The sequence below is a fragment of the Cylas formicarius genome, unplaced genomic scaffold (assembly GCF_029955315.1).
Source record: "Cylas formicarius isolate icCylForm1 unplaced genomic scaffold, icCylForm1.1 PGA_scaffold_1__22_contigs__length_36826433, whole genome shotgun sequence".
In the NCBI taxonomy this organism is placed as follows: domain Eukaryota; kingdom Metazoa; phylum Arthropoda; class Insecta; order Coleoptera; family Brentidae; genus Cylas; species Cylas formicarius.
In genome coordinates, this window is record NW_026844264.1 from 2633964 (window position 1) to 2658981 (window position 25018).

Sequence of the window (25018 nt, forward strand, 5' to 3'; positions counted from 1 at the left end):
ATGGTGATGTGACAATGCATTAAGGTATCGGTCTGTGTTTTCTGTCATGTGAATGATTCAATGATGTTGGTCAATGGTCTTATTGAAGAATGATTAAACGTATGTTAGGGTGCATTAGAGTTTAAATAACAATAAAAATATTAATTTCGCAACAAAACAATACAGAAAGTATCACAAAATTTAGCCTTATGATTGAAAAAAAAACAAATTGAAAACAATTACAAAAAGTTCAAGTTCAACCCCCAAACACTGAAAGTAATATTCAAAAGTTTTCTACAGTTGGAAACAAAAATAGTACACAAGGTAAAACAAACAAAATTAACTACAAAAAAACTTAACAGTTGCGAAAATATCAAATAACAGTGAACCAAAAGAGCTAAGACCAATGAGTATACTTCCAGTTTTTTCAAAAATAAGAGGGACATCTACCAATAAAAGTGTACTCTGGTAAATTTTCCCAAAATTATTCAAGAGTTTCGGTCAGGGTTTAGGCCACATTTTAGTACATATACCAGTCTAGTTAGCTTATTGAATGACATTCGAAACCATGAAGATAGGAGGAATGCTACCTGTTCTTTTGGATTTCAATGCGTCTAAGTCTTATGTTCTTCTATTCCATAATAATGAAAACATTGGAAATAAAATAATGAGAAGTTTTCAGCCTTCTATAAATAATAAATTTTTACCCATCGTTACCAAAGCTAAGAAGAGTAATTTTTGAAAAATCTCTTGCTTTCCAATCACATATTAATAACAAACTGAAAATTGCTTATATGCTTTAAAAAACTGTAAGATTTTAAAAAAGTTTTGTCCGCCAAAACTAAATTCTATTTGTGCAATAGTCTCATCTTGCCTTTGATTATGCGGATGTTGTTCATGGGAGCTCACTAAATTCTCACACAGCTCTTGCTATACAGAAAGTTCAAAACTCTGGTATGCGTTTTTCTTTCAATATCCCATTACGTCAGAGTATGAGAGTGTCACATATATAATTTTATTTCTAGAATTTTGAACTCCTGTCAACTCGAATATCTTAGGATTTCAGGATTCCTAAGCACAGAACGGCTGCTTTTCAAACGTAATTTATTTTTGTTGCGGTTCGTTATTCCTTGCCCGACCATATGAGGGTTCACAGTTTAACTCTCACATAGAAAAATTCCGCATATTCCGCAGAACAATCTTTTCAGAATTTCTGTGCTTTTAAAGAGATTTTATTGAAAAACAGTATAGATATATATGGTATAACAGAAACACTAATTCGAAAATTTTGATTACATTAGTTTATTTAATTACTTGGAGAATGAGTGATCAACTTTATATACACTGTCGATGGTATTTTCGGAATCGGTGATTTTAATATTAATTTACTTGATAATCAAAATACTGAGATCAAGCTTTTTAAAAGCTTTGCAAATTTTTTTGAGTATACCCCGACTCATCGACTAACCAATTAGAATCTCCCCTGCGACACTTCTAGACTAGACTTGTAATAGATAAGCGGGTAATCCATGTTGATCGTCTAAGTGACCATAATCTGGGCTTTTCCTCCTTTACAGGAAATCAAAATATTAAATATAATAAATGATATTAAAATTAAAGCTGTTTATATTTTACAATTTTTGTTTACAAAAATCTGTATTTCTTGATCAATCAAAAAAATCCTTAGTTATTGAATGGTGATAATGGAGATCCAATTGTTTCTGTTATTCTTTCATAAATTTGACCCATATAATAATTTTTTAATTAAAATTTGATTCTAGATTCTCGTTTTTTAATATATTTGAAATTATATTTGACAGCTTCATGAATGCAACTTTAGTACGTCGAAACTAACCAGAATATTCTTTGGATCTAATATAAAGGGGTTTAGTTGTTCAATGAAGTGAAAATAATCAAGTAGGAAACTGTTAGTTTTCTCTGTAAAGGGTTTTAATATAGAAACTAAATAATTTGCAAGAGAATAGGTTAGAGAACCAAGACTGTATTCCATAGATGACGTATGTTCTTTTTAAGTTGACGATAAGATCCGTTTGCAAGAATATCTTGAATTTTTTCTTCACAGTCAGTTTTGTTCATGACTACGATAGCATTTTCAGATCAATTCGATTTTTAAAACGTCTTTATTTTTTGCTAGAAAATTGTATCCAATTTCATTTAAACTATATATTTGCAAATTATATTTATTGCATTAACTTCAAAAAATTAAAATAAATTAATCTAAAAGCAAATCATAAATAACACTGCTGCTATACTTCGCACGATCCTCTGGCAGTTATAGAAATGGTGCCTCTCACATCGGTAACCTGATTAAAATCCACATCGCCTAGCTAGAAAGAAAATTACGCCTCAGCCTTAGTTAGCCTTAATATAGTTGATGGTGGTATTTGCATAATTAGCTTTGATTTTCGTGGATCGTGGGATTAGGCCTCACGTTTCTCTTTCATATCGAAGCTATTCGAACTTTAGAATAATTTGTCGCCCAGCTTGCTAACGGTGAGCATAAGCTCCCTGTGATAGATTATTCATTTCACTGTGTTAACATAACATATTCACAGCACGTCCAAGCACAAAGAAATTTATACAAAACAATGTATAAAAACGTAATACATAACAATCATCCATACATACCAACCAAAACAAATAGACATAAAATGAACAAAAAAAATTTGAAGAATCGATCACAATCAAATAGTAGCCACTATCAAGAGTCAGAAAGTATCCTCTATCACTTGTTTGATTTGCTCTTCAGAATTTTTGACTCTAAAATTTTTAAATGATAAATTTGTGAACCGATTTGAAATTAGGTTAAATAAACTTTGGGCAAAAGAATTTTTCAAGCCATGTCCTAAACATTTTAACTTTTAAGATACAGGTTGGAAAGTTTAGATAATTTAATGCAATTTGGGACACATGTACTATGTATCAAGAGGCATAGTTTTTTTGAAAATACACCAGTGGCGGGCGTACTGAATTTCAACAGTTTATTTTGGCAGACAATGGTGGTACGCCACTGATTTCTCTTAAAATAAAAATAATTATTACAATATCAAATCATTTGTAAAGAAATTTAATTTCTTGATTTTTTTCAATCCGATGTACACTTTTCGCTTTAAAAAAATAAAAACATCTTTTCTGCACGGTCATATTAGATTACTAAATTACAGATATTAAAAAAATACATTTTAATTTTGAAAACTTTACCACCCTGTATCCCAAAATTTTATGGAGTCTTTTGAGTTTCCCCTTAGAATAACAATAAAGGTTTCAAGTAAAGTTTTTGAGGATGTCAAGTCAAGGTTTTGATAAAATACTGAATCGTCGACATAAAGGAAACGAACACAAAATTTTCCGATAGTCAAGAAATTTAACTTATGGTAATTTAAAATTTCTAGCAAACAGGTGAAATTTATCGAAGGCTACACAGTACAGGGTGGTCGTAATTGGAGTGTCTTCACAGGAAAAACCTATTCCTAAACTAGATATAGCAAAATCGACTCACATGTCAAGAGCTCGAATTTTGAGAACCATTTAATGGTCAAAACCGCATGGCGATATTTACTGCTAACAGACATATAGGGCGTTTTTCAATTTTCGACTTTTAATAATTGCCCATAACTTTTTTATATATGAACATTCTGGATTCTGGCAGTGGAGTTTTATACGTCATGTTATATGTTTATATGGTCGGTTGTGGTCTTAAAAAATGCCCGTTTCCAACCCTAGCCATATTGATTTTCTGGTGTCTATGATGAAATCTAGGCATGCTTATATTCAATATCAATGTCAGTTAAGGACATAACTATTATTCTTTCTTGAATTTTGTGTTCTGTCAGACATAATTTTAGTGGCCAAAGTTAAGCTTTTTGTTCATTTAACAATTTAAAATGTACCAAAATTTGAAAAATGATATGATAAAGTCATACTTTTTATCAAACGAAAACGCAGAGGCATCGAATGAACTTTATTTCAAATTTCAATAAATATCCAGAGCGGCACCAACTAGACAGTGAATATTTCGGACATAAATTAATTTAAGCAAATACGATAGTTTCAAAAAGCCAATGCCAAATCAAAACCGCTGAAATCAATACATAATTGGAGAAGTATTGGAAAATCCAAGCATATCCTAACGGGCACCACCTGACGCAACAAATGCTAGAAAAACTAAAGTTTTGACTACTTTAAAAAAACACAAATTCAAGCCAGAAAAGTCCACTAATTACATAAAGAGGATGCCCATAGAAGAATACAAATTTGCGCTGGTTTATTTGGAAAAGGAAATGAGAACATTAATTTTTCCTTGGTTATTGTTTGGAAGGATGAAGCCAGAATTGAAGATTCCAGAATATTTAACAGATAGAATACTTATCCCTGGAGCACAGGGATCCTCATCCTCATGCTGCAGTGTATTAAAATCGGCAAGGTCGCTTTGGATTCAATGTATCGGTAGGAATATTCCGAGGAAGATTTATGGCACGTTATTTTTTCTAAACGGAAATCTGACAGCGGATGATTATATAAATATTTTGCGAATATGTGTTGTTCTATTTTTGGAAGACTTGCCATTAATTCTGGGAAGGAGCATTTATTATCATCAAGATGGTTGCTCCGTGTGATTTAACTCTGGATTTTTTTATGGGGCAGATTAAAAGATCTTATATTTAAAGATATAATTTTTCAAATCAAAGCAGAGTTAGAGGAAGTCATTCGAGAAGCGCTTGCTTCTATCAATCCTATAGCTGATATTAATGCAAAAAGGTAAAAATATTTTGTATTCCAATATTTATTGTATTTTTTTTTATTAGGTTAAAATAACTATAATTTTGTTTTCTAAATAAAAAAAATATTAAAATTAAATATTAAAAAATTGGCCTAATGTTTTTTAAAGCTTTTAAATTATTAAGTTTCTATGTGACGTCTTTTTGAACATATTATGCATGGCATACTAATACATAAACAAAAAATGTCCTCTTTTTTTCGTCACAGATGCCAACAAATCTATATGGCTGAAAACGGCTCGAGACGGGCATTTTTTAAAGACCATAGACAACTATGATTGTCCTATAAAATAACAAGTTGTATTAATTCAGAACACAGAAAACTCTAGCAAAAATATGAGAACGTTACGGCATTTGCCTTAAAAAATGCCCTGATAATGTTTTTACCCGAATCCAAAATCCATCTGTAAACTCAAGGTTAGGTCTGACTTTTTATTGATAGAAATATCTAAGAATGGGAGATTATTATTAGTTTCTAATTTAATGGTAAGACGTAGGGTAGGGTATATAGAGTTTAAATGGCTAAGAAAATTTCGGGGGGATTCTTGACTATGAGGTCAAATAACAAAAATATCATCAACCTAATAACATAAATACATTCGCGTTGACTTGGTGATAATAGAGAAAGCACAGCCGTTCCCGCATTTTTCAATTAAGATGATAAGATTTGGGTCTAGATTTCCGGATTTTAATATATCTCAAATAATGTTTAGAAATAGAATGCCTGCTAGATAGGGCCTAATCAGAATATCGCTTGGATCTAATGTATTGGTTTTTAATTCAATTCAATTAAATGAAAGGAATTAAGTACGAAAGTATCAGTTTTTGCAGTAAATCAATTAATTTTCCAAGGTTCTGAATAAACACCCGTCAACTACCAGGTCAAAAATATGACATAAAGGAGCACAATCACGATAAAACTTAGTATGCTGTCAGGACCGGCAGTCATTTTGTTTTTGTGTGCTTTGCTTGCTGATAGTGCAAGATCCCAAGCACGGCAGACCTACATCATTTTAGCAAAGCTGAAAATTAGTAAATCGAAAAGGTGTAAAAAACATTGCGTACCTAACTTAAATTTTAATGACTGGTTTTTATATATTTTATACAGATTGTTGTTATAAATAAGTATATATAATTGACAGTCACTTCCTGTTTGCTATAACTTCTGGCGGATTCTTTAAACATTTTAAAAAATAAGGCGACTACGTCATAGTAGCAAAGACGCCGTTTTTAAATGTTATTAAGAGTAACATTATAAAATTATAGTCAAACAGTCGGGGCCAAACACTCTCCCGGTCGCGAAAAAAGTTCCACTGTGTGTAAGACAGACTATACAGACTATATTTATATTTATATTTATGAATATGTATATATTGATTTTTATGTATTTATATTTTTGAAAATTTGTTTTATTATAAAAATACAATTCTTCACAAATTTAGAAGTATTTTATGTCTACAAAATACATAAATAAAAATGATAAATAACAATATAAAAATTGATTAGTACATTAATTGTATTCATTTTATTATCGTTCTCGTCAGAAATAATTAACAGTCAGTCAGTTAAATCGTCATTTGGTTCTTCTGCAACGATTAATTAAATAATTATATTATTGATATCGACAAATGCATAAAAATATTTTAAATTTTATAATTAATAAACTTGGTAATTGGTCACCGTCGAACCAATAGAAATAATATTGGACTAAAAATGTTCGGATTTTTTTATATGGGCATTATTCCAGATACTACCAATATGATTAGCTAATTGAAGTTACTTAAGTAATTCATTTTTGCAGGATGGTAAATTACTTACTTGATGAAATATTTCATTAATAGGTCAGTGAAGAATAAAAAAATCAACCAGTGCCTGTTTAGAATGTTTTAATTCTTTTGCGGAATTTGTAGGTCGAACTTGATCGGGCCTGTTCCTCAATCATTGAATTTGTAACTTATTTTTTGTTTTTAAGAATGACTTGAAATTTAAAATTTTCAATCCCAAAGCCATCAAAGGGAGAAGTCGCTTACACCTGCTGAAATGTTTTCCTTCAAGACATCCGTTTAATGGATCATCGGCTAACAAATTGCTTTGAACCATAATATTTGATAAGCCACAACCAATGATAATTTTTCCGACTGCTTTGAAATAAGCCTTCATTATATGAAAAGCTCCTATATGAATAAATAAATTATCAAATGTAGGTGCTTCGGTAGCTTAAATTTGTATAACTACTTTTTTCTACTCCCGTCTGTAAAATACCTAATTACCCACCGATCTAGCGTGCGGGAAGCGTCACTTTACCACGTCAGTTTCGTTTCCCATGATTCCGAGCCACTTCGGACATTTCCGGGATTTTACCGCACTAATATATTTATATTTATTGTTATTTATTGTCAATTTGGACGGTCATGTCAGTGAATGTATTCGTGTTGGTTTGCGAAAATGGACCCAAAAACTAACAACGGTCATAGAAAAAGTATAGAATGCAACACGTTCGGTAAACTTTTTAACTCACCCGCTTATTAAAAACTCGTGAGTCAAATGCCGCACCTGTGCCTGCACCGCACTTGAAGCATAATATACTATTTCAATGGCCAAATCATACGTAACTTGAATGGAAGGTTGTTTTAATTCTTGATAAATTTGCTGACTTGTTTCATACTTTCAGGGACTATTGATATATTTGTGGGTGATGAATTTATAGGAAATATGAAATCTTTTGCATCAGTTTACTCTTGTCAATTATTAAACTATTATAAACAACCCACATTGGTATTTTCGGAATCTGCAAAGCATTCTTGGCTTCTTTGGGTAAGAAACTTTATGCACAGAAATAGCTTCAAATGTTCTTCGCCTTCTTTTTTTCAAGTTTCAAGTTTCGTCATCAATAGTGGCATCAGACAAATTACATTCTTCTGATATGTTGGAATATTCGATTCAAATTTTTGATAAATAATATGAACAGTATCATGCAATGTATCTTTGCCACTTCTCGTTTCAACGAATCGATCAAAGTTATCGCAGGCAACAGCAATACAAAGGTCAGGAGATTTTTGGATTGCTTCTGGAATCAAACTTGACTTCTTGATGGATATATACGTCGTTTCTGTTTCCAGCTCTTCAATCCCTTGGTAACTGATGCAATGTTCATATGTGTGAATAATATCAATAATTTTCCTACTGCTTGTCAAACTTTTCAACCTCATTTCAAGCATAATCTTCACTGAATTATCGGACTTAATGAATACATTTACGAGTATTTTTTCTGTTGCGATTACTACCAGCCATAAGTGTGAAATAAAAACCCAACACCTCTTGTGGTACTGTAATCTCTCCATTTTTTAAATCTTTTGTCTAAATCTTGCTCAGTAATTTTTTTTTGGCAGCTTTTTGCAAAATATCTTCTACGGCAGTCAAATATTTAGGATCAAATAATTTTTTATTATGAATAATTTTTTTTATCTCTTTGTTAAATTCTTAGATTAATTTTTGTTCTAAATGCTTGGCGTGAAATTTTCCGAAATTTTCTCAAACTGCTTTTCTTCCCTTCTCTCGAAAAAATTAATACAATATCTGTGAAGATAAGTTAAAAAATAAGACCGTCCTTTTTCAATTACATTTTCTCCAATAAAATCTTATCTCCTCAAAGCTATTTAATTTAAATTAAATTTTAAAATTTTCATTTTCTTTCTTAAAAATTTTTTTTGATCACATCACTGTAACCGCTGCATTTTTGATTGATGCTTTTTTCTTTTCTGGTCACAATATGTGCAAATTATATCTTCAGATTCAATGTTTACTTCATTTTAACACCGGAATATAATCTCCTATAATTAAATCAATATCTTCTGATTGAATATTTTTCTTAGAGGTTGATGGCTGTGGTTTGGATAACACAGATAAAATAATTCGTTCTGGTATTGTAAATTAAGTGTTAAACTTGGAGCCTAGGATACAAAGGATTCTGCACCCAATAATATAGATGATCTATTAAGTTTGAAGTTATTTCCTTTGTTGCTATATTATTGTAGTTTTAGGTTTATAATATTGTTTTTATAATACTGTAAATGACTTATAACACTCTCTGTGGTAACCGTGTTGATCATAAAATTCTACAGGCAAAACTATGTCTTTATATTTGAGGTTTTGTTCTTTCTATGTATTAATATTGTTTATTACAAAAAATACACTTCATCGAATCTGCCATGACAAATTCAAAATTGTATCCACTTACACAAAGTAACAGTAAACCACAGCGCAAACAGTAACCAGCAACATACAGTGCCACGCACACAGAGTAGGCATTCGGCGTGAGTTCCGAGAGAGAGAGAGAGAGAGAGAGAGAGAGAGAGAGAGAGAGATATATCCACGCGCTGAACATTTTTTCGCACCCGGCAAGGTGTTTGGTCATCTGATTCATCCGCCTATTTATTCGTAATTTTATAATGTTACTCTCAATAACATTGATAAACGGCGTCTTTGCTACTATGACGTAGGTTGCCTTATTTTTCAAAAATGTTTAAGGAAGTTATGGCCCACAGGAACTGTCTGCCAATTATATATACTTGTTTATAACGACAATCGGTAGAAGATATGTAAGAACCAGCCATTAAAATTTAACGTAGGAATCTGTCTTCTTTCTCTGAATAAATTACTTGAAATTGATGGAACTATCATGCATGCTCAACTCAGCACGACGAACAAAATCGGTATAGGCAATGCGCGACTGGAATTTCATTGAATTGCGCAGTGCGATATATCTGCCCAAATATTAAGAAGATTTGTGTTCCTTGACATTTCGAAAAGGACTCTCCTTCTAAAATATATTTATGATCATTTCTTTGGTAAACCCGAATGGAAATGACATATCAAGAACCACCAACAACCTGTGCGACAAATAATTCTGAATCGCATATTTTTCATCCTATAATTTCAGCTTCGAAAAAGTATTTTTTCCTGGGACCTAATCCTATAACCAACGCAAATCAAAACTGATAAGAAATAATCTCACTTTATAATCCTGTCTCCTGCTGGTTCCGTAATATTGAACTTTTTCCTCAGTGTACGATCGGTAGCCTGATCCTATTCCAGAAAGTAGCAAAGGATCCGTTTCCTCAGATTCGTCACTATCGCTGTTCTTCCAGGACGCGCTGATCCCACTATCAGAGCAGGATTCGTTTTCGCCCCACGAAGATTGAAAAGCGTAAAAAAAGAAAGCTATAACTCCCTTAAATTCCACAGCTTAGAGAATGTTTTGTGTAACTATTTTCTTGCAAATATTTACCATGAAAAATGTAGACGCCGCCATTACGCTCGAAGCTACAGGAAAGCCGTAATACTGCAGAAGGAATCCTCCTAGAGCGGGTCCAATCACTTCTCCTAGCGAATACATGCACGACCAAATTCCAGCTACCACACTGTATGTCGCTATAGAGTCGCTACATCCTCCGTTGCTAAAAATATGGGAGCACTATTGTTTAATACACCAATGAAAATGATATACATATCATTTGATGAAAAAACTTCCCATAAATGTAGGTCCGCAAATGCATTGTTACCAGGTTTTTTAAAGTTTAGGTTTTTAAATAATATTTGTTAAATTAATATAATGAATCGATAAGAATGTACGCCATTGACTTTAATTTAATTTTGATACTTCACTTAAATAAAGCGGCTAAAACTACTGCTTTTTCGTCTCTTGAATTTATATAATATAAAAACTGTTTTTTTTTTTGCACGTCCATTTTTGATAAAATTATTGTTCGACATATATATATATATATATATATATATATATATATATATATATATATATATATATATTCTCACGTATTGATTCACGGATGGAAAAATGTGATGACACTATATTCCGGGATATCATCCGTTCGCTCGTTGAACTCCGACTGGAATCCTGCAAATCTTGCATCCGACTGGAATCCTGCAGACGTTTCGCCAAAATCTCACTTGGCATCTTCAATGCTCGCGCTCCGAAAACACTTCGAAGTGTTTTCGGAGCGCGAGCATTGAAGATGCCAAGTGAGATTTTGGCGAAACGTCTGCAGGATTCCAGTCGGATGCAAGATTTGCAGGATTCCAGTCGGAGTTCAACGAGCGAACGGATGATATCCCGGAATATAGTGTCATCATATATATATATATATATATATATATATATATATATATATATATATATATATATATATATATATATATATATATATATATATATATATATATATATATATATATATATATATATATATATATATATATATATATATATATATATATATATATATATAAAATTTTTTTTGGACAATTAATTTCACCCTTTGGTAGGGGTATTAGAGTAACAGTTGGTTTTCTTCGTGGTATTAGTTTGTAAAGAAGACGTAACAGTCTCCCAATTAAATGTATTTAATTATTTAAGTTAATGTTAAATATTCTGCTACATTTTGTTACAAAAATTTAATAGTAGGTAGTGTTTTTTTTTTAAATAAGGACCGTTTATCTTGTTATTAGAATGTTATGTTATTTTATTAAAACTGTAAAAATAAAATCTTTTTTTTTTCTTATCTGTAAACTAGATATTTTGTTTAAGATAAATATTTTATTTTTCAAGAAAAAGCTTCCGATTTAACCAGTGCATGGCGAAGTAATTAACTAAAATATTATTTGTTCATTGAGTCAGTGGCCGCCGCTGATTTCCTCCAAAAAATAATGACATTTGCATTCATTTATGAGCAGATTTGATCTATTAATTTTTTTTAGTCCTTCGTACGGTTTTCACTTAAATAAATATTTTGCACTCAAGTGCTTGGTTAGTTGATAAAATAAACTATTACAACTTAATGTCCATCCAAATATTACATATAATATAAATTTCAGTTAAATTAGCAAAGATGAATTATTACAGATTATCCATCCACAAACGCAAGTGGAGAAGACGAAATTTCTATAAAAGATTTCAAGCTCTGTCTTCTATAATGCATAAATCCTTTAATAGATATTAATAATCTTTGGGAAAATGCCATTATAAAAGCAGTTGCTAAAATATCAAATCCCAGTGGGTCAAAAGATCTAAGAATAATCAGTTTTTTCAAAAAGAATAGAGGACAACAAATCTCCACTTTTGTAAATTTAGCCAAAATTATTCAAGACTCTCGGTCAGGGTTTAGGCCACATTTTAGTACATTTACCAGTCTAGTTAGCTTATTGAATGACATTCGCCACATTGAAGATAGGAGGAATGCTTCCTGTTTGACTCTTTTGGATTTTAATATCTCTAAGTCTTGTGTTTTTCTGTTTAATCATACCAAAAACATTGAAAATAAAATAATGGGAAGTCATGAGCCTTCTATAAGTAATGAATTTTTACTCACCGTTACAAAGGCTAAGAATTTAGCAGTAATTTTTGACAAATATCTTGCTTTTCAATCACATATTAAAAAAGAACTGAAAATTGCCTTTATGCGTGTAAAAGAACGATGTTAAAAAAGTTTTGCCAGCTAAAACTAAATACTATTTGTGCGATAATTTTATGTTGTCTTTGATTATGCGAATGTTGTTTATGGGAGCTCATTGAATACCCACAGAGCTGATGCTATACAGAAAGTTCAAAACACTTGTATATATGTAAATAGCAATTATATACTGAATCGCAGAGAGTGTGAAATGTATAATTTTGTTTTCGGTTTGGTTTCGGTCAACCCGTTCAATGTGTTTGGCATTAGAAACGACTTCAGGATTCCTAAGCACAGAACGGCTGCTTTTTGTTTCGGTTCGAATGCGGAATTCCTTACCCGGTCATATGCGGGAGCTCTTGGTTACACAATTTTCCTTTCACACAAAAAAGGTTTAATTAGCCATTTTTTTCGTATTTCAAGCAGATTCTTCAAAAGTGTGTTTTGCGGGCCTGTCTCGCATTGCAACTTGCCCGCTGCCCCCATCAACCTTCTCTTAATTTTATAGTTAGCTATATATTTTTTGCATACTTATTTTTGTATTTGTTTATTTCTTATATTGCAGGGTTGCAACACATTCTTGAAGCTTGTGCAACCGTTTTTTTTTAATCGTTTTTGTCACTGTTATTGTTATTTACTAATTGTAAATTATGAATAGTTTTATATAGCTTGACAAATAAATAAATAAATAATTACATTTTCCATAAGAGTAACGCAAACGTCGGTCAACGCAATGATTTTTTGAGACTAAGATACTTACTTATCTTAGTCTCAAAAACTCACTAGCCACCTGGATTAAAAAGTAAATATCGATACCAAGTTCTTTTTTTTTTAATAAAATTCCTTTTTCTTATCATTTTCAAATTCTATGATCTATGAGCAAGAGAAGCAGGCAATTAGCTAGTATCAGGAAAGGCTTTACATTAAATAAACCAAAGAACTGAAATTTTAATTTTTATTGGATATGGAGACAAAATGAGAACTTTGTAAGTTTGTAATTTGTTTCACGCAAAATATCCAAAAAGACTTATTACAAGATCCACAGTGGGAAAAATTGAGAAAAAATGTATAGAAACAGGCATGTACAAAATCGTGCCAGCTCGTCCAGAAACTAATGATAACACAGGATAAAAAAAATTATTAGAAGGAAAATTTAGATGATTTAAATTTAGGATTAAGTACGAAATAAAGAAAATAGTAATGTAAAGTAATGTTTTGGAAGTGGATTTAAACAGTTTGGTATATTATTAAGAAGTTAATGGTGGTCATTTTCAATACCAAAGAAAATAATTTCTCAAACTTTTTTATTCCCTTGCTCATAAAAACTAAGAGATATGTGAAATTTGACGCGAAAATCGAATATGGATATAAAAAAATGGTGTTCCATTTAAACAAAAACAACTTAGTATCAACATCGTTTATTTGACCCACCCCGTATATTTTCTATTTTCTACAGACAGTGCGCCAATGGGCGAGTATTTTCCTTGAAATCCAATACCTGATTTTTAACATAATTTGTTTTATATTTTAGCCGTTTACTATGTTTTTTTAAATACAAATTTATTTTTTATATAATGTAATAGTTTACACGTATTTTTTGAAGTTAATCATCATTTTTTTGTCTTAAACGCCTGAAAAATGCTCATATGCAGGGTGAGTTTTTTATATGTAGAACAGTGATAAACTATAGCTGTTACGAAAAAGTTTAAGTGGGCAAAGAATTGCAGTTTTGTAAGCTTTACTCAAAACCATTTTTAGTTTTTCAGAAAACTGATCTTTACCGATTTTTTCAGATACCCCTGCGTAAATATTAATTGTACCAGAAAATGATAGATGTATAAGTGGCCTAACACAGACAATAACAACAAGCAAGATGACGATGGATTTCAATTAGTCCAGCCGATACGGCGAAGAAACAGAACTTTTATAGAAGGAACAAACACAACAAGTAGAATACAAGGAGTTGAGAAGAAAGCTTGGATATATGTAACAAGGTTGGATAAATCCACAACATCAACACAGATTGAAGAAAAGTTATCTGGTATCTGTAGATTAAACTGTGAAAAACTTAACTTTAACCACAACGAACAGTGGAGTTCCTTTAAAATATGTGCCCCTTTCACGCACAAAGATGCAATTTTAAACGGAGACCTATGGCCGGAAGGAGCAAGACTAAGCAGATATTTCTTTCCCAAGAAAAATGTAAAAAACAGCGCCAGTAAATACGACTCAGAAAATGAGGATTTTTTAAACCAGACGGTGAGACACCTCACAAATTCGTAGTTATGAACCTTAATATTCAAGGGGGTATCACAAACAAAAAAGAAGCCCTCAAATCAATACTAAAAAAACACGACGTCAATGTGGTGTGTATCTCAGAACATCATGAATCCTCAGACATTAAGTTTCTTAAGCTTTTAGATTATAAGGTTCTTAGTTATTTCTCGAGAACTAGTTGCAGAGGAGGGGGAGTCTGTATCTTGGGTCGAGAAAGTTTAAATTTTTTAAATTAGAGCTTAACAAGGAATGTGTCACAATTTTCTCTGTATACCGATCTCCAAAGGGAGATTTCGATGCATTTGTAGAGAAACTCTCAATAATGTTAGAAGCTATATACGAACCTAAAAATAAGCACATTTTGTGCGATGCCATTAACGTCAACTTGCTTGAAAACAACAAACAAACTAAAATACTAAAAAATATACTTCTTGAGTATAATTTAGTTGCTTCTATAGAAGAGCCCACCAGAATAACTTATCATTCTAGAACATGCATTGACAATATTTTCGTCGACTTTACCGGACTAAAAAGCTTGGCAGTAGACACATGTGTCTCTGACCACACGTTTCAGCTCTTCTTTTTTGAGGAGTTCTGCCATAATAATTGTACAGAACGCTTTTTCAGAAAGTTTAGCGAAAATAATGTAAATTCCTTTATAGATTTGGTATCCAACACAGATTGGAATAATTTGTTCTACGATATTCAATCTGATGACTTAGATAAAAAATTTAACACTTTTTACGAAAAACTGAAACAAATATTTATGTCAAGTTTTCCATTTACAAAAAAAGGAAAAGTCTCGTACAGGAAAAAACCAATTGGTTTAATAGAGAATTAAGAGAGCTGAGTCTTGCGGTACACGAGATGCATCAAGTAAACAAAAGAATAAAAAATGATCTATATAATAAAAAATATAAAGGACTTAAATCCCATTACAACAAAAAAACTTAAACACGCAAAGAAAACTCACCACAATTTAAGGTTAATGAAATCTGATAACATAAGTAGGGAAAGTTGGGCAATAGTCATGGAAAATAGCAACACAACCTTCTATAACCAACATAACCGTTGGTGGTGAAACACTACAAGACAGATCCAAAATCTGTGAAATTTTTAACAAATATTCTGCTGATCTTGCTAACAATAGCAAGCAGCCTCAAAATCTAACGCGTGATATTAAAATACACTCAAGCTCGATGTTTCTCTACCCTACTACAACAGTAGAGATAACACAAGTAATTAGAAAAGTATGCCGTAAGAAATCATCTGGAATCGATGAAATACCGGGCACTTTGTTAATCTCTATTAAAGATATTATAGCTCCTATTCTATCATATTTAGTCAATCTGAGCTTCCTCCAGGGCAAGTATCCACAGGCCTTAAAAAACTCAAAAATCGTACCTATTTTTAAAAACAAAGGCAATAAAACCAACATAGAGAACTACCGCCCGGTAGCTCTTCAATGTCAAGTGGCAAAAATTTTTGAGTCCTGTTATAATGATAGACTGCAGAGCTTCCTTGAAAAATACTCTTTGATTTCTGATGCTCAGAACGGATTTAGAGCCAACCGCGCCACAACTACAGCTCTGGACTGTGCTCTGGAGCATATCTACAATAGCCTTAATAACAAAACAGCCACATTAGGCTTATTTTTTGATTTGAGTCGCGCTTTCGACACTGTCGATCACAGCCTGCTCTTAAAAAAACTGGAAAATATGGGCATTAGAGGTCCAGCAAACTCATGGGTCAAATCTTACCTCTCTGAGAGAGTACAGCAGGTTGTGATCGGCGGTTCAAAATCTAGCCCTCAATATGTAGGCAGAGGTACCCCGCAAGGATCCTGCCTATCACCGCTCCTCTTTAATTGTTTTATTAACGATCTTCCTCGGGATAATATAGATGCATTATTTGTACTGTATGCAGATGACACAAGCATTTTAGTTACAGATAAAAACAGAGCTAATTTAAAAGGGGCCGCAGAACCAAGGGTCACGAGGGTGAATGAATGGTGTCGCGATAACGGACTACAATTAAATAAATCTAAGTCAATAGCTATGGAAATAGTCACAAAAAATACTCGCGTTGATTCCAGTATTCTTCTCCAATTGGAGGGACGTTCTATAGAAAACGTGGAGGCTACTAAGTTTCTCGGTCTGTACATTGACGACAAACTTACATGGAATCATCACATCGACAATATATTGCCCAAATTAAGCTCCTGCTCATACTTATTCCAAAATATTTGAGATACGGTATCTATTGACGTTTTAAAGCTGGTGTACTATGGGCTGTTCCAATCAGTGATAGGTTACGGTATAATCGATTGGGGTCTAGCCACTGGTGCACACCGGGTCTTCTTAGCACAAAAACGTGCTATTCGTTACATGATGCGTGTAACTAGTAGGGATTTATTTAGGGAACTTCAGATCATGACACTTCCTTCATTATATATTTATTCCGTTTTGATTTACGTCAAAAGTAATATAATAAGATGGAATAGGAGACTTGCACGAACATGACACACGGCAAAGAGATTACTTGGATGTTCCATTCTCTAGACTGCATATTGGGCAACAAAACCCAAGGTATTTTGGCTTGAAAGTATATAACAGAGCTTTAAATTTCTATAAATGCTTCGAAGAAACTGATAGTATATCTGTGTTTAAGAAAAGAATTAAGACCTTTTTAACTAATAGGTGTCTCTACTCAGTAGATGATTTTTTTTAAATGTATTGTTTAAACACTATATTTTAATGTGATATGACGCGCTTAATATACCCATATATGTGTTATATGTAGTATCGAAAAGCGAAATAAATATCTATCTATCTATCTATCTATCTCCGAAAACATCCGATCGCTTCCAAATCCGTGCGGTAAAATCCCGAAAATGTCCGAAATGGCTCGGATTCGTGGGAAACGAAACTGACGTGGAAAAGTGACGCTCCCGCCCGCTAGATCGGTGAGTAATTAGGTTTTTTACAGACGGGAGTAGAAAATAGTATATTATGCAACAAGTGCGGTAAACGGCATTTGACTCACGAGTTTATTTGACATGAGCGGAGCGAGTTTTTAATAAACGAGGGAGTTAAAAAGTTTACCGAACGTGTTGTTTTGCAAAAATTTACCCAAAATCTAACAGTGGTAGAAAAAGTATAGTATGCAACTTGTGACTCAAATGCCGTTTACCACACCTGAATGATGAATTAATTGATATGGTTTATATATGAAGCGGAAAAAAATTGTTGGCAACCTATACCAACCAGCCATACCAACTGGATAATCTTTTCATTGTTTAATGGAACGGTTTGATGCTAGTGCCAGTATTGAATATGAAAAATGGAAAGTGTTAAACCGGAATGCTATCAATAAAGAAAGAGAATTGGATATTTTACTTCAAGTTCAAGATAATCCCCAAGTCAGTAGCCACCACATAGCTAGCTTATGTGAAACATCCCAATCTACCGTTAATGGCATCACCTTAAAACGCAAATATTATCCCTTCCATTCCTCCACCTTACCATCGAGAAGGTTGGAGCATTTTTAAATAATTATTACTCACAGAAATGCAGGTGGATTCATTTAATGCTAACGAACGTCCAAGAAAATACACGAAAAAGACTAAAGATGTGTATCCAAGTATGATATTGTTATTGTTAAAAGTTAATTTGTAGTAATACGGTTCCAACAAATTCCTTTGGTTTCTTCAGTTTTTAATTTTGTTAGAGTTCTGCTGGGTAATACTTTTGTCATGATCAACGAATATTATAGCAATAGTCTGAGACAGAAAGAAGGGTAACTATTCGAAAAGTAAAAATAAATCACAAAGTATTAAACATAGGTATCTGACATACTTTTGTCGGTTTTTATAAGATCTTTCAGAAATAATAATATATATGGCGTGTTATTTACGAAAATCGGGATGGTTTAATTTAAAATAATCTAGGACCTAAGTAAAAAACAAAATACTTACATTGCACTATTCAGCACACTTTGAAAAGTTGGCATCAGAGCCAGAGCAACTGAGATTCCTAAAATCGACAATGCGACTAAATTTAGCCAAAGCGAGCTGAAAATAAAAATCAGTCAATTCACTTTTTTACGTTTCCTCGCTGATAATTAGGATAACTTAATTTATGCAACATTATCCAAAAAAATAAAAAACGCCTAGTCGTAGTAGTATGAAGAGCAACGTAAAAGATCTGATGATGTCTGGAAGTTTTGCATTTTGTATATAGTCCGGTCAATATCCACCATGAATGAATTCACCTCCCAAGCTGTTTACTTAAAAAATGAATACAATTTTCCCAGCTGATATACAGGGCTCTGTTTCTTAATGTGAGAGAGTTATAAATCATTATTAAACAGTAAAATTTAATAGTATTAGACGTATTTCATAGATTGTAAATGGTCAAAACGGACTGAACACTGTCATAAAGACATGAACGCTGATGTTTTTGAAAACTTCCAGCAAATGTTAGATCTTATTCACATGGGTCTATTGGGGTCATCGATAACCACTCAAGAAGATCAGAAAAAAAATACCCACGTCTTCTATGTCTATGTCTATGTCCCTTTGTACGAATTTTGTTGTCAAAATGAATACTTCACCTGTGAATTAAATCCCCGCTTTTATGAGAAATGAGAAATGAGAAACGTTGAAATCCTCTTGCAAGAGGGTTTGAGTAAGAACGTCGAACATGTGATCGAAAAAGGAGACAGAATGTGTAAAGCTGATAACATGCTAGAAAACAACGCAGAACCCCTTATTACGTATTAATATTTGCTATTATTATTATTTATTTGTTATAATTTATCTAACTTACTTCCATATAACGTTTGGCAGTTTAGAACAATTAATATGTCAATTAATTGCTTATTTGTGTATAATTATTATTATATATAATGCTCGATATGTTCTATATTACATTTTATTTTCTATATTCTTTCTAAATCTTACATATCAATAAAATCAATTATTTTTCCAATAAAGAGTAGAACTGCAGTTAAAAGGAAATGAAATATATATTCAATACCTTGCAAAAATTGCCCATAAAATATATTGGAATGCCAGCCTTTGGCAAAACATATAAATGGATAACTAAAAACGCATTAACTCTATAGCAACTTTCTAAATCCGGGGAATTAATTGCCATAATAGGGCAATTTTAAATATTCCAAAGCGTATGCTTTGGAATATTCAAAATGAGAGTTCTCTCTCACCAAATTCAAATTCCTTACCTTTGAATGCGGAAAATGACTCCATAAAACGCCAAAAATAGTTAGATAGTTCTAGAAGATTCCGTCGCATAAGTGAGAATCTAGATGTTCTGTTGCAATCAGTTGTCATCCATATAGTTGAAAATTTTGTTACTCCGAATAAGGGGTTTCAATATTACATTTACAAAACACCCGAAAAGCATAGATAGATACTCCCATTGGCCCAATGGCCTAATGAATGAAGTATATTTAATAGAATCGGGGCCATCTTAACATGGTGAAAACTGTTTTTCAAATTCAAAATTGAAAGTAGTTTTTGTTTTTCAACTAATCTAGACAGCTATCAATTAGAAGGGTGAAGAGGAAAATGATCTCTTACCATAACCTTGTTCAATTCTCTAAAATCTACGCACAACCTTAGTCCATCTGACTTTTTGATGACGAATACAATCGGGCTACAGTAAAGATTGTTACTCTTCCTAATAATATTGTTCTCTGTACGTCCATTAATAATTTTTTGGAGTTAATAATAAACTTTAATAATAAACTTTTTAAATTTATATCTCAATAATTTCCGTTATGCGCTCACCCTAATGAGATCCAATTTCGAATGGTGCCATGCCTTCGCCACTAAACTTGCCAACTGAAATGAGCTGCATGTATTACTTCCTAATTGCTTCTTCCCGTCATCCCAATTCTTCCGCCTTCCACAACATAACCTAACACTAATACTAGCCTAAAACTGGCGGCCTTAATTTTGTGTTTTTTGTGCAAAAATGATTATCACAGGGTATGTTAAATAAAAAATATTTAAAAATTTAAGAGTAATCTAAAAATTAATGAATACATACCCTTTCTATTTAAAATAAAAAAAAATTGGTATTTCAGGGAGAAAACTAGAAATGTGGCCATGTCTCCTATGGCCCTGTCGGATAGAACCTAATCAGAAACTCCGTAATTTAGTTCTTATAATGCCTGAGATATATGACAGTTGCGCTACTTTTGACTAAACCTGTATTTATTTCAAGGTTGAATCATTGAAATTTGTCTGAACTTTACGATATAACCTTTAAGTTGTCCACCCTATTTAATGATGCATGTCGTTGCAAAGTCACGTTTTAGAACTGTCTCGCATTAAGAAACAGAGCATAATGGTGGCTAAATAGTAAAACACACTGTGCTGTAAGACAGGAGAGCACTGAATCCCTTGTTTTTTCATATCTGGAGTCTAACAAGTATTTTCACCATTTTTCCGTTATCCCTGATTGTCCTTCATTAATGATGATAATGATTAATGATGTCATGTCAATACCATCCTGTTACCTGCGTTACATTACCTAGGAAATGACGGAATAAAAGGACATGGGCCCAGCAATAGCAAACCGACTGTAGACATAAACATTCCTACCACCATCATCGACCAATGATTATTTAGTTTATCCGCCAACCAACCCCAGGCCGGGCTAGAAATGCCATAGAGACCGGAAAAAAGTAAAAATATGAGTCCAATCTTGGCCGAGGTCAACTGAAACTGAAAATGAAACGTTATTTACGCGAATCAAGCTAACAAATTGGCACTTGCCTGTCGCAAATGAGGTTCCAATGTCGGGTCTAGAAAGGCCCATGTGCTTGAGACTACCACGACCGCAGTTCCGGTCACTAAAACCGCTGGTACCTTAAGTAGTTTAAGCATCGACGTCTTTCTACTCGTTACGGTGTCAAAATCTACAACTCATTATCGTTTAAGGAACCCAGGTGACTCATAAAGTAAGTAATTTCAACATATACCCTGAACCGATGGTAAAAGCCACATGTTTAGGGGCACTATGGCAACCATAATGATACCCAGTGCGAAAAATGGCAAAGAAAATCCACCTAGCTGTCTAGAAATAAAAGTTAAGGTATAGCGCTTTCACAGATAAATAGTTTTGGCCTAGTGAGCGCAATAAAAACCGAAACATGTGTAATTCCGAACTACTTAATGATAATTTTTCATCGTACACCCAAATTGAATGAATGTTACCAGTTACCAGCATACTTCCAATTTTTTCAAAAATTATAGAGAGGCACATGTTTCAACAAACGTATTCTTTTTCATATTGCTTCTCCAATTGCTGATACCTTGGCAATCCTGACCCTGGAAACTGCTGCTTTGAAAAGGCCCACTCCCATAGATTCCGCAGCCAAGATTGACCTTCTGCCACAATCTTTCCGCTGAAGAATTGCGTATTTTGGACTCCGCATTATGTGATCCAGATGGATGTTTGTGCATTCTGATAAACACTTTTGCGTTGGTGGTGTCTTCCACTTAAAATTCTGAGCATTCTTTGGTAGGTACACTCAATGCGTCTACTTCTCTTTCTGTTCTGTTCATCGTCCAACTTTCTACGCCATAGTACAGCATGAGTATTCTAAAATCCAGGCTCAGGTCGCGGCTACAGAACATCTTTTTCACTTTGTCAAAAACTGCAGGTGCTTTCTCTATGCGGCTATTGATTTAAGAGCAATAATCGACTGTGCAAGTAATGCTTATTCCAGAACGTTATATCTTGCAACACGCTCCAATTGTTCTCCGTCTACACCAAGGTGTTCTTGGATATGAAAAATGTTGCAACATCAAATTTTCATTACAGTGTGTGTTTGGTTCATTCAAAAGCTATAGTTTAATTTCACTTAAAAATATCTTACGCTACAGCCTTTTGGGTCGAAGTACTCCTTCTTCAAGATTTAAAAAAGTATGCCGTGTGTTTTCATATATTTGAATTGAAATTACTACTATTACTATGAAAAAAGTGTCGCCGTTTTATTAGAGTTTTTAGAGTTTAGCTTGCTGCAAATGCAAAGACTACATCCTTACCAATCTCTTCAACTTTCCAAGAGTTTGGCCAGTGCATTCTCAACTATCAAGATATTTTATTTTATTTTTCATAAAAATAGCCTGCTAGTGAGCCATCAAAAAAAAATAAACAAAACAAACCTATTAATTCAGTTTCAGAATCTACATTTCATTCATAAATAAATAAGATGGGAAATAGCCTAAAACGCATAAAAAAGTTACGTCTCCGTGTGCCAGAATTACTAAAATGCTAAAATTTGAAAACTTTCTCTCAACCTGTTTCATAAATAATAATAAAAACCATTTTCAGGTCCACTTCTGTCTGGAGAAATGCCTGCGTTAGGGGGGATTTCCCGACATATGGTTTTAACCGTGATTTCTTATATCTTATATATTATATTAAATTTTTATTTTAATTAGATGATCATGAATACATCTCATAAAGTTGGTTTGATTATTGCTCCGTGATTAACTCCAAATTTCGGGAGAGATTCGAGCAAATAAATTGACTAAGTGATTACAGTGCAAGAATAGGGTGAGAAAGCAATAATATTAAATCTATTAATCCGGATCGAGCGATAAAGGTCAAGGTTCGACGCGACGACTTTTTGCGATAAGACAATTCCAAAAAGTCGAACAAAGACGAATGGGATTTGCTTCTGCGGGAATTAAAGGTGAAATGCAGCAGATAAGAGATATAGAATAGGAAGTAAAGCAGAGAAGAGAGAGAGAAGAGAACAATAGCTTAAAACTGGAACAAATAAGAATTCAAAATGAAAATATGAAGCAACGAGAAGAACTCTTGGAAATCAAAAATACGCTTGAAAGACTAGAAAAAGGCAAAAAGGGAGAATGACATTGTTGTGAATGGCTTACTAATTCATACCAGAAATCCAAATTTACTTAAACTCTGAGAAACTTTCTGAAACAAGAGGTTAACATGAAAAAGGTACATAGTTTAGAAGAAAAAATATATCTAATAGAACTAGCAAGCGCACACGAAAAGGAAGTCATTCTGAGCCATAAATATAAGCTTAAACAGAATTAGGACACCAGCCACATATTTATTAACAATGACATTACTAAGACAGAAACGGATGTACAAAAAAATTTAACAGTGAGAGCAGGGGAAGAAAGGCAGAAGGAAAAATCTGTTAGAATGGGATACAGCAAATTGACTGTGGTTGGTGAAAAATGGAGGTATAGCAAAAGAACTGAAAATCTCGAAACATTAAAAAACTAGGAAACACAAAAAAAGTTCCTACATTTACTAGACATGACCCTGCAACTAACAAGGAAATGATTTGTAAGAACAAGCAAGAAAACAACAAAAAATAAGCAAAATAACTACAATGGGAACATGAAACGCTAGAGGAATAAATGGAAAAGAGGAACAGCGGTAAATAAATTCGAGAAGGCAAATTTGGAGTTACTAGTCATATCAGAAACAAAGAAAAAAGGAAAAGGAACAACGATATTGGAAAATAGACATTTACTACTGTCGAGTTTAGTAAACGAAAAAGAACGAGCGCAAACTGGGATAGGATGTACACAATGATGTCCAAACCACACTGAATAAATGGGAGGCAATATAGAAAGAATTTTGAGTGTAGAACTAAAGAACAACATACAATTAAAAACAATAATTGCTGGCTATGGGTCAGACGAAAACGAGATAGCAGAGACTAAGGATAAATTTTGGGAGGATTTAAATATAGCGTTGGAAAAAGAGACCACATATACTAAACGCATATTAGAAAACACGGAGAAGACACAAGAAACAACAACGAAAAAAGACTGTTGGATTTTTGCACATTGCACGATGTAATTATAGCAAATGGCTTTTGTAAGGCTATTTAGGGGCAAAACGCACCGAAGTTATGAACTTTACAAATAACAAAGAACGAAAGTGAAACATAATAAAAATTTAAGGAATTTTCAGATAAATTATAGTCAGACAGCAAAACCAATCAAAACCTTTTCTGCAAAATACGGAAAGGTCTACGAGAAGATAAAAAAATAGAAAAAAACGAAGCAGGTGACTAATACTAATACTAATAACGGAAGCAGATATAATGGAGCGCTGAAGAGAATATTTTGAAAGACAAAAGACAGAATAAGAATAGACAAAAAGACAGAATACGAAGGTAAACAAATGGTAGGACAAAAAGAGACAGAACAAAATGAACAACTTATAACGAGAAAAGAATTAATTACGACAATAACAGAGCTAAAAAACGGCAAGTCACCAGGTGAGGATGATAAAATTACAGCTGAGATGGCAAAAAAGATTGTAAAATGGGTTTAATAGTACCACTGCACAGAAAATAGAGAACTGCAACAATTATAGGGGAATATTACTGCTATATACACAATTGAAACTGTTTGAGAAAATAGTTGAAAACAGATTACGATCAAAAGTAGAACCAACTCTAACA

General features: G+C 32.8%; 1 protein-coding gene across 3 annotated transcripts in view; it reads right to left on the reverse strand.

Moving 5' to 3' along the window:
- Positions 1-2158: 2158 nt before the first annotated feature.
- Positions 2159-25018, reverse strand: part of LOC132696891 (MFS-type transporter SLC18B1-like) — a 36722-nt gene continuing 13862 nt past the window's right edge. For 2 of the 3 annotated variants that reach the window (XM_060661998.1, XM_060661999.1), the window contains 7 exons: positions 21533-21623; positions 21327-21469; positions 21082-21275; positions 18498-18593; positions 10066-10234; positions 9793-10008; positions 2159-2327 (listed from right to left, as the gene is read on the reverse strand). In XM_060661998.1, coding sequence (XP_060517981.1) covers positions 2247-2327; positions 9793-10008; positions 10066-10234; positions 18498-18593; positions 21082-21275; positions 21327-21469; positions 21533-21623 — 990 coding nt within the window. In that variant the 3' untranslated portion in view covers positions 2159-2246. The remainder of the gene's footprint in view (positions 2328-9792; positions 10009-10065; positions 10235-18497; positions 18594-21081; positions 21276-21326; positions 21470-21532; positions 21624-25018) is intronic. The other variant, XR_009618092.1, reaches the window with a different exon arrangement.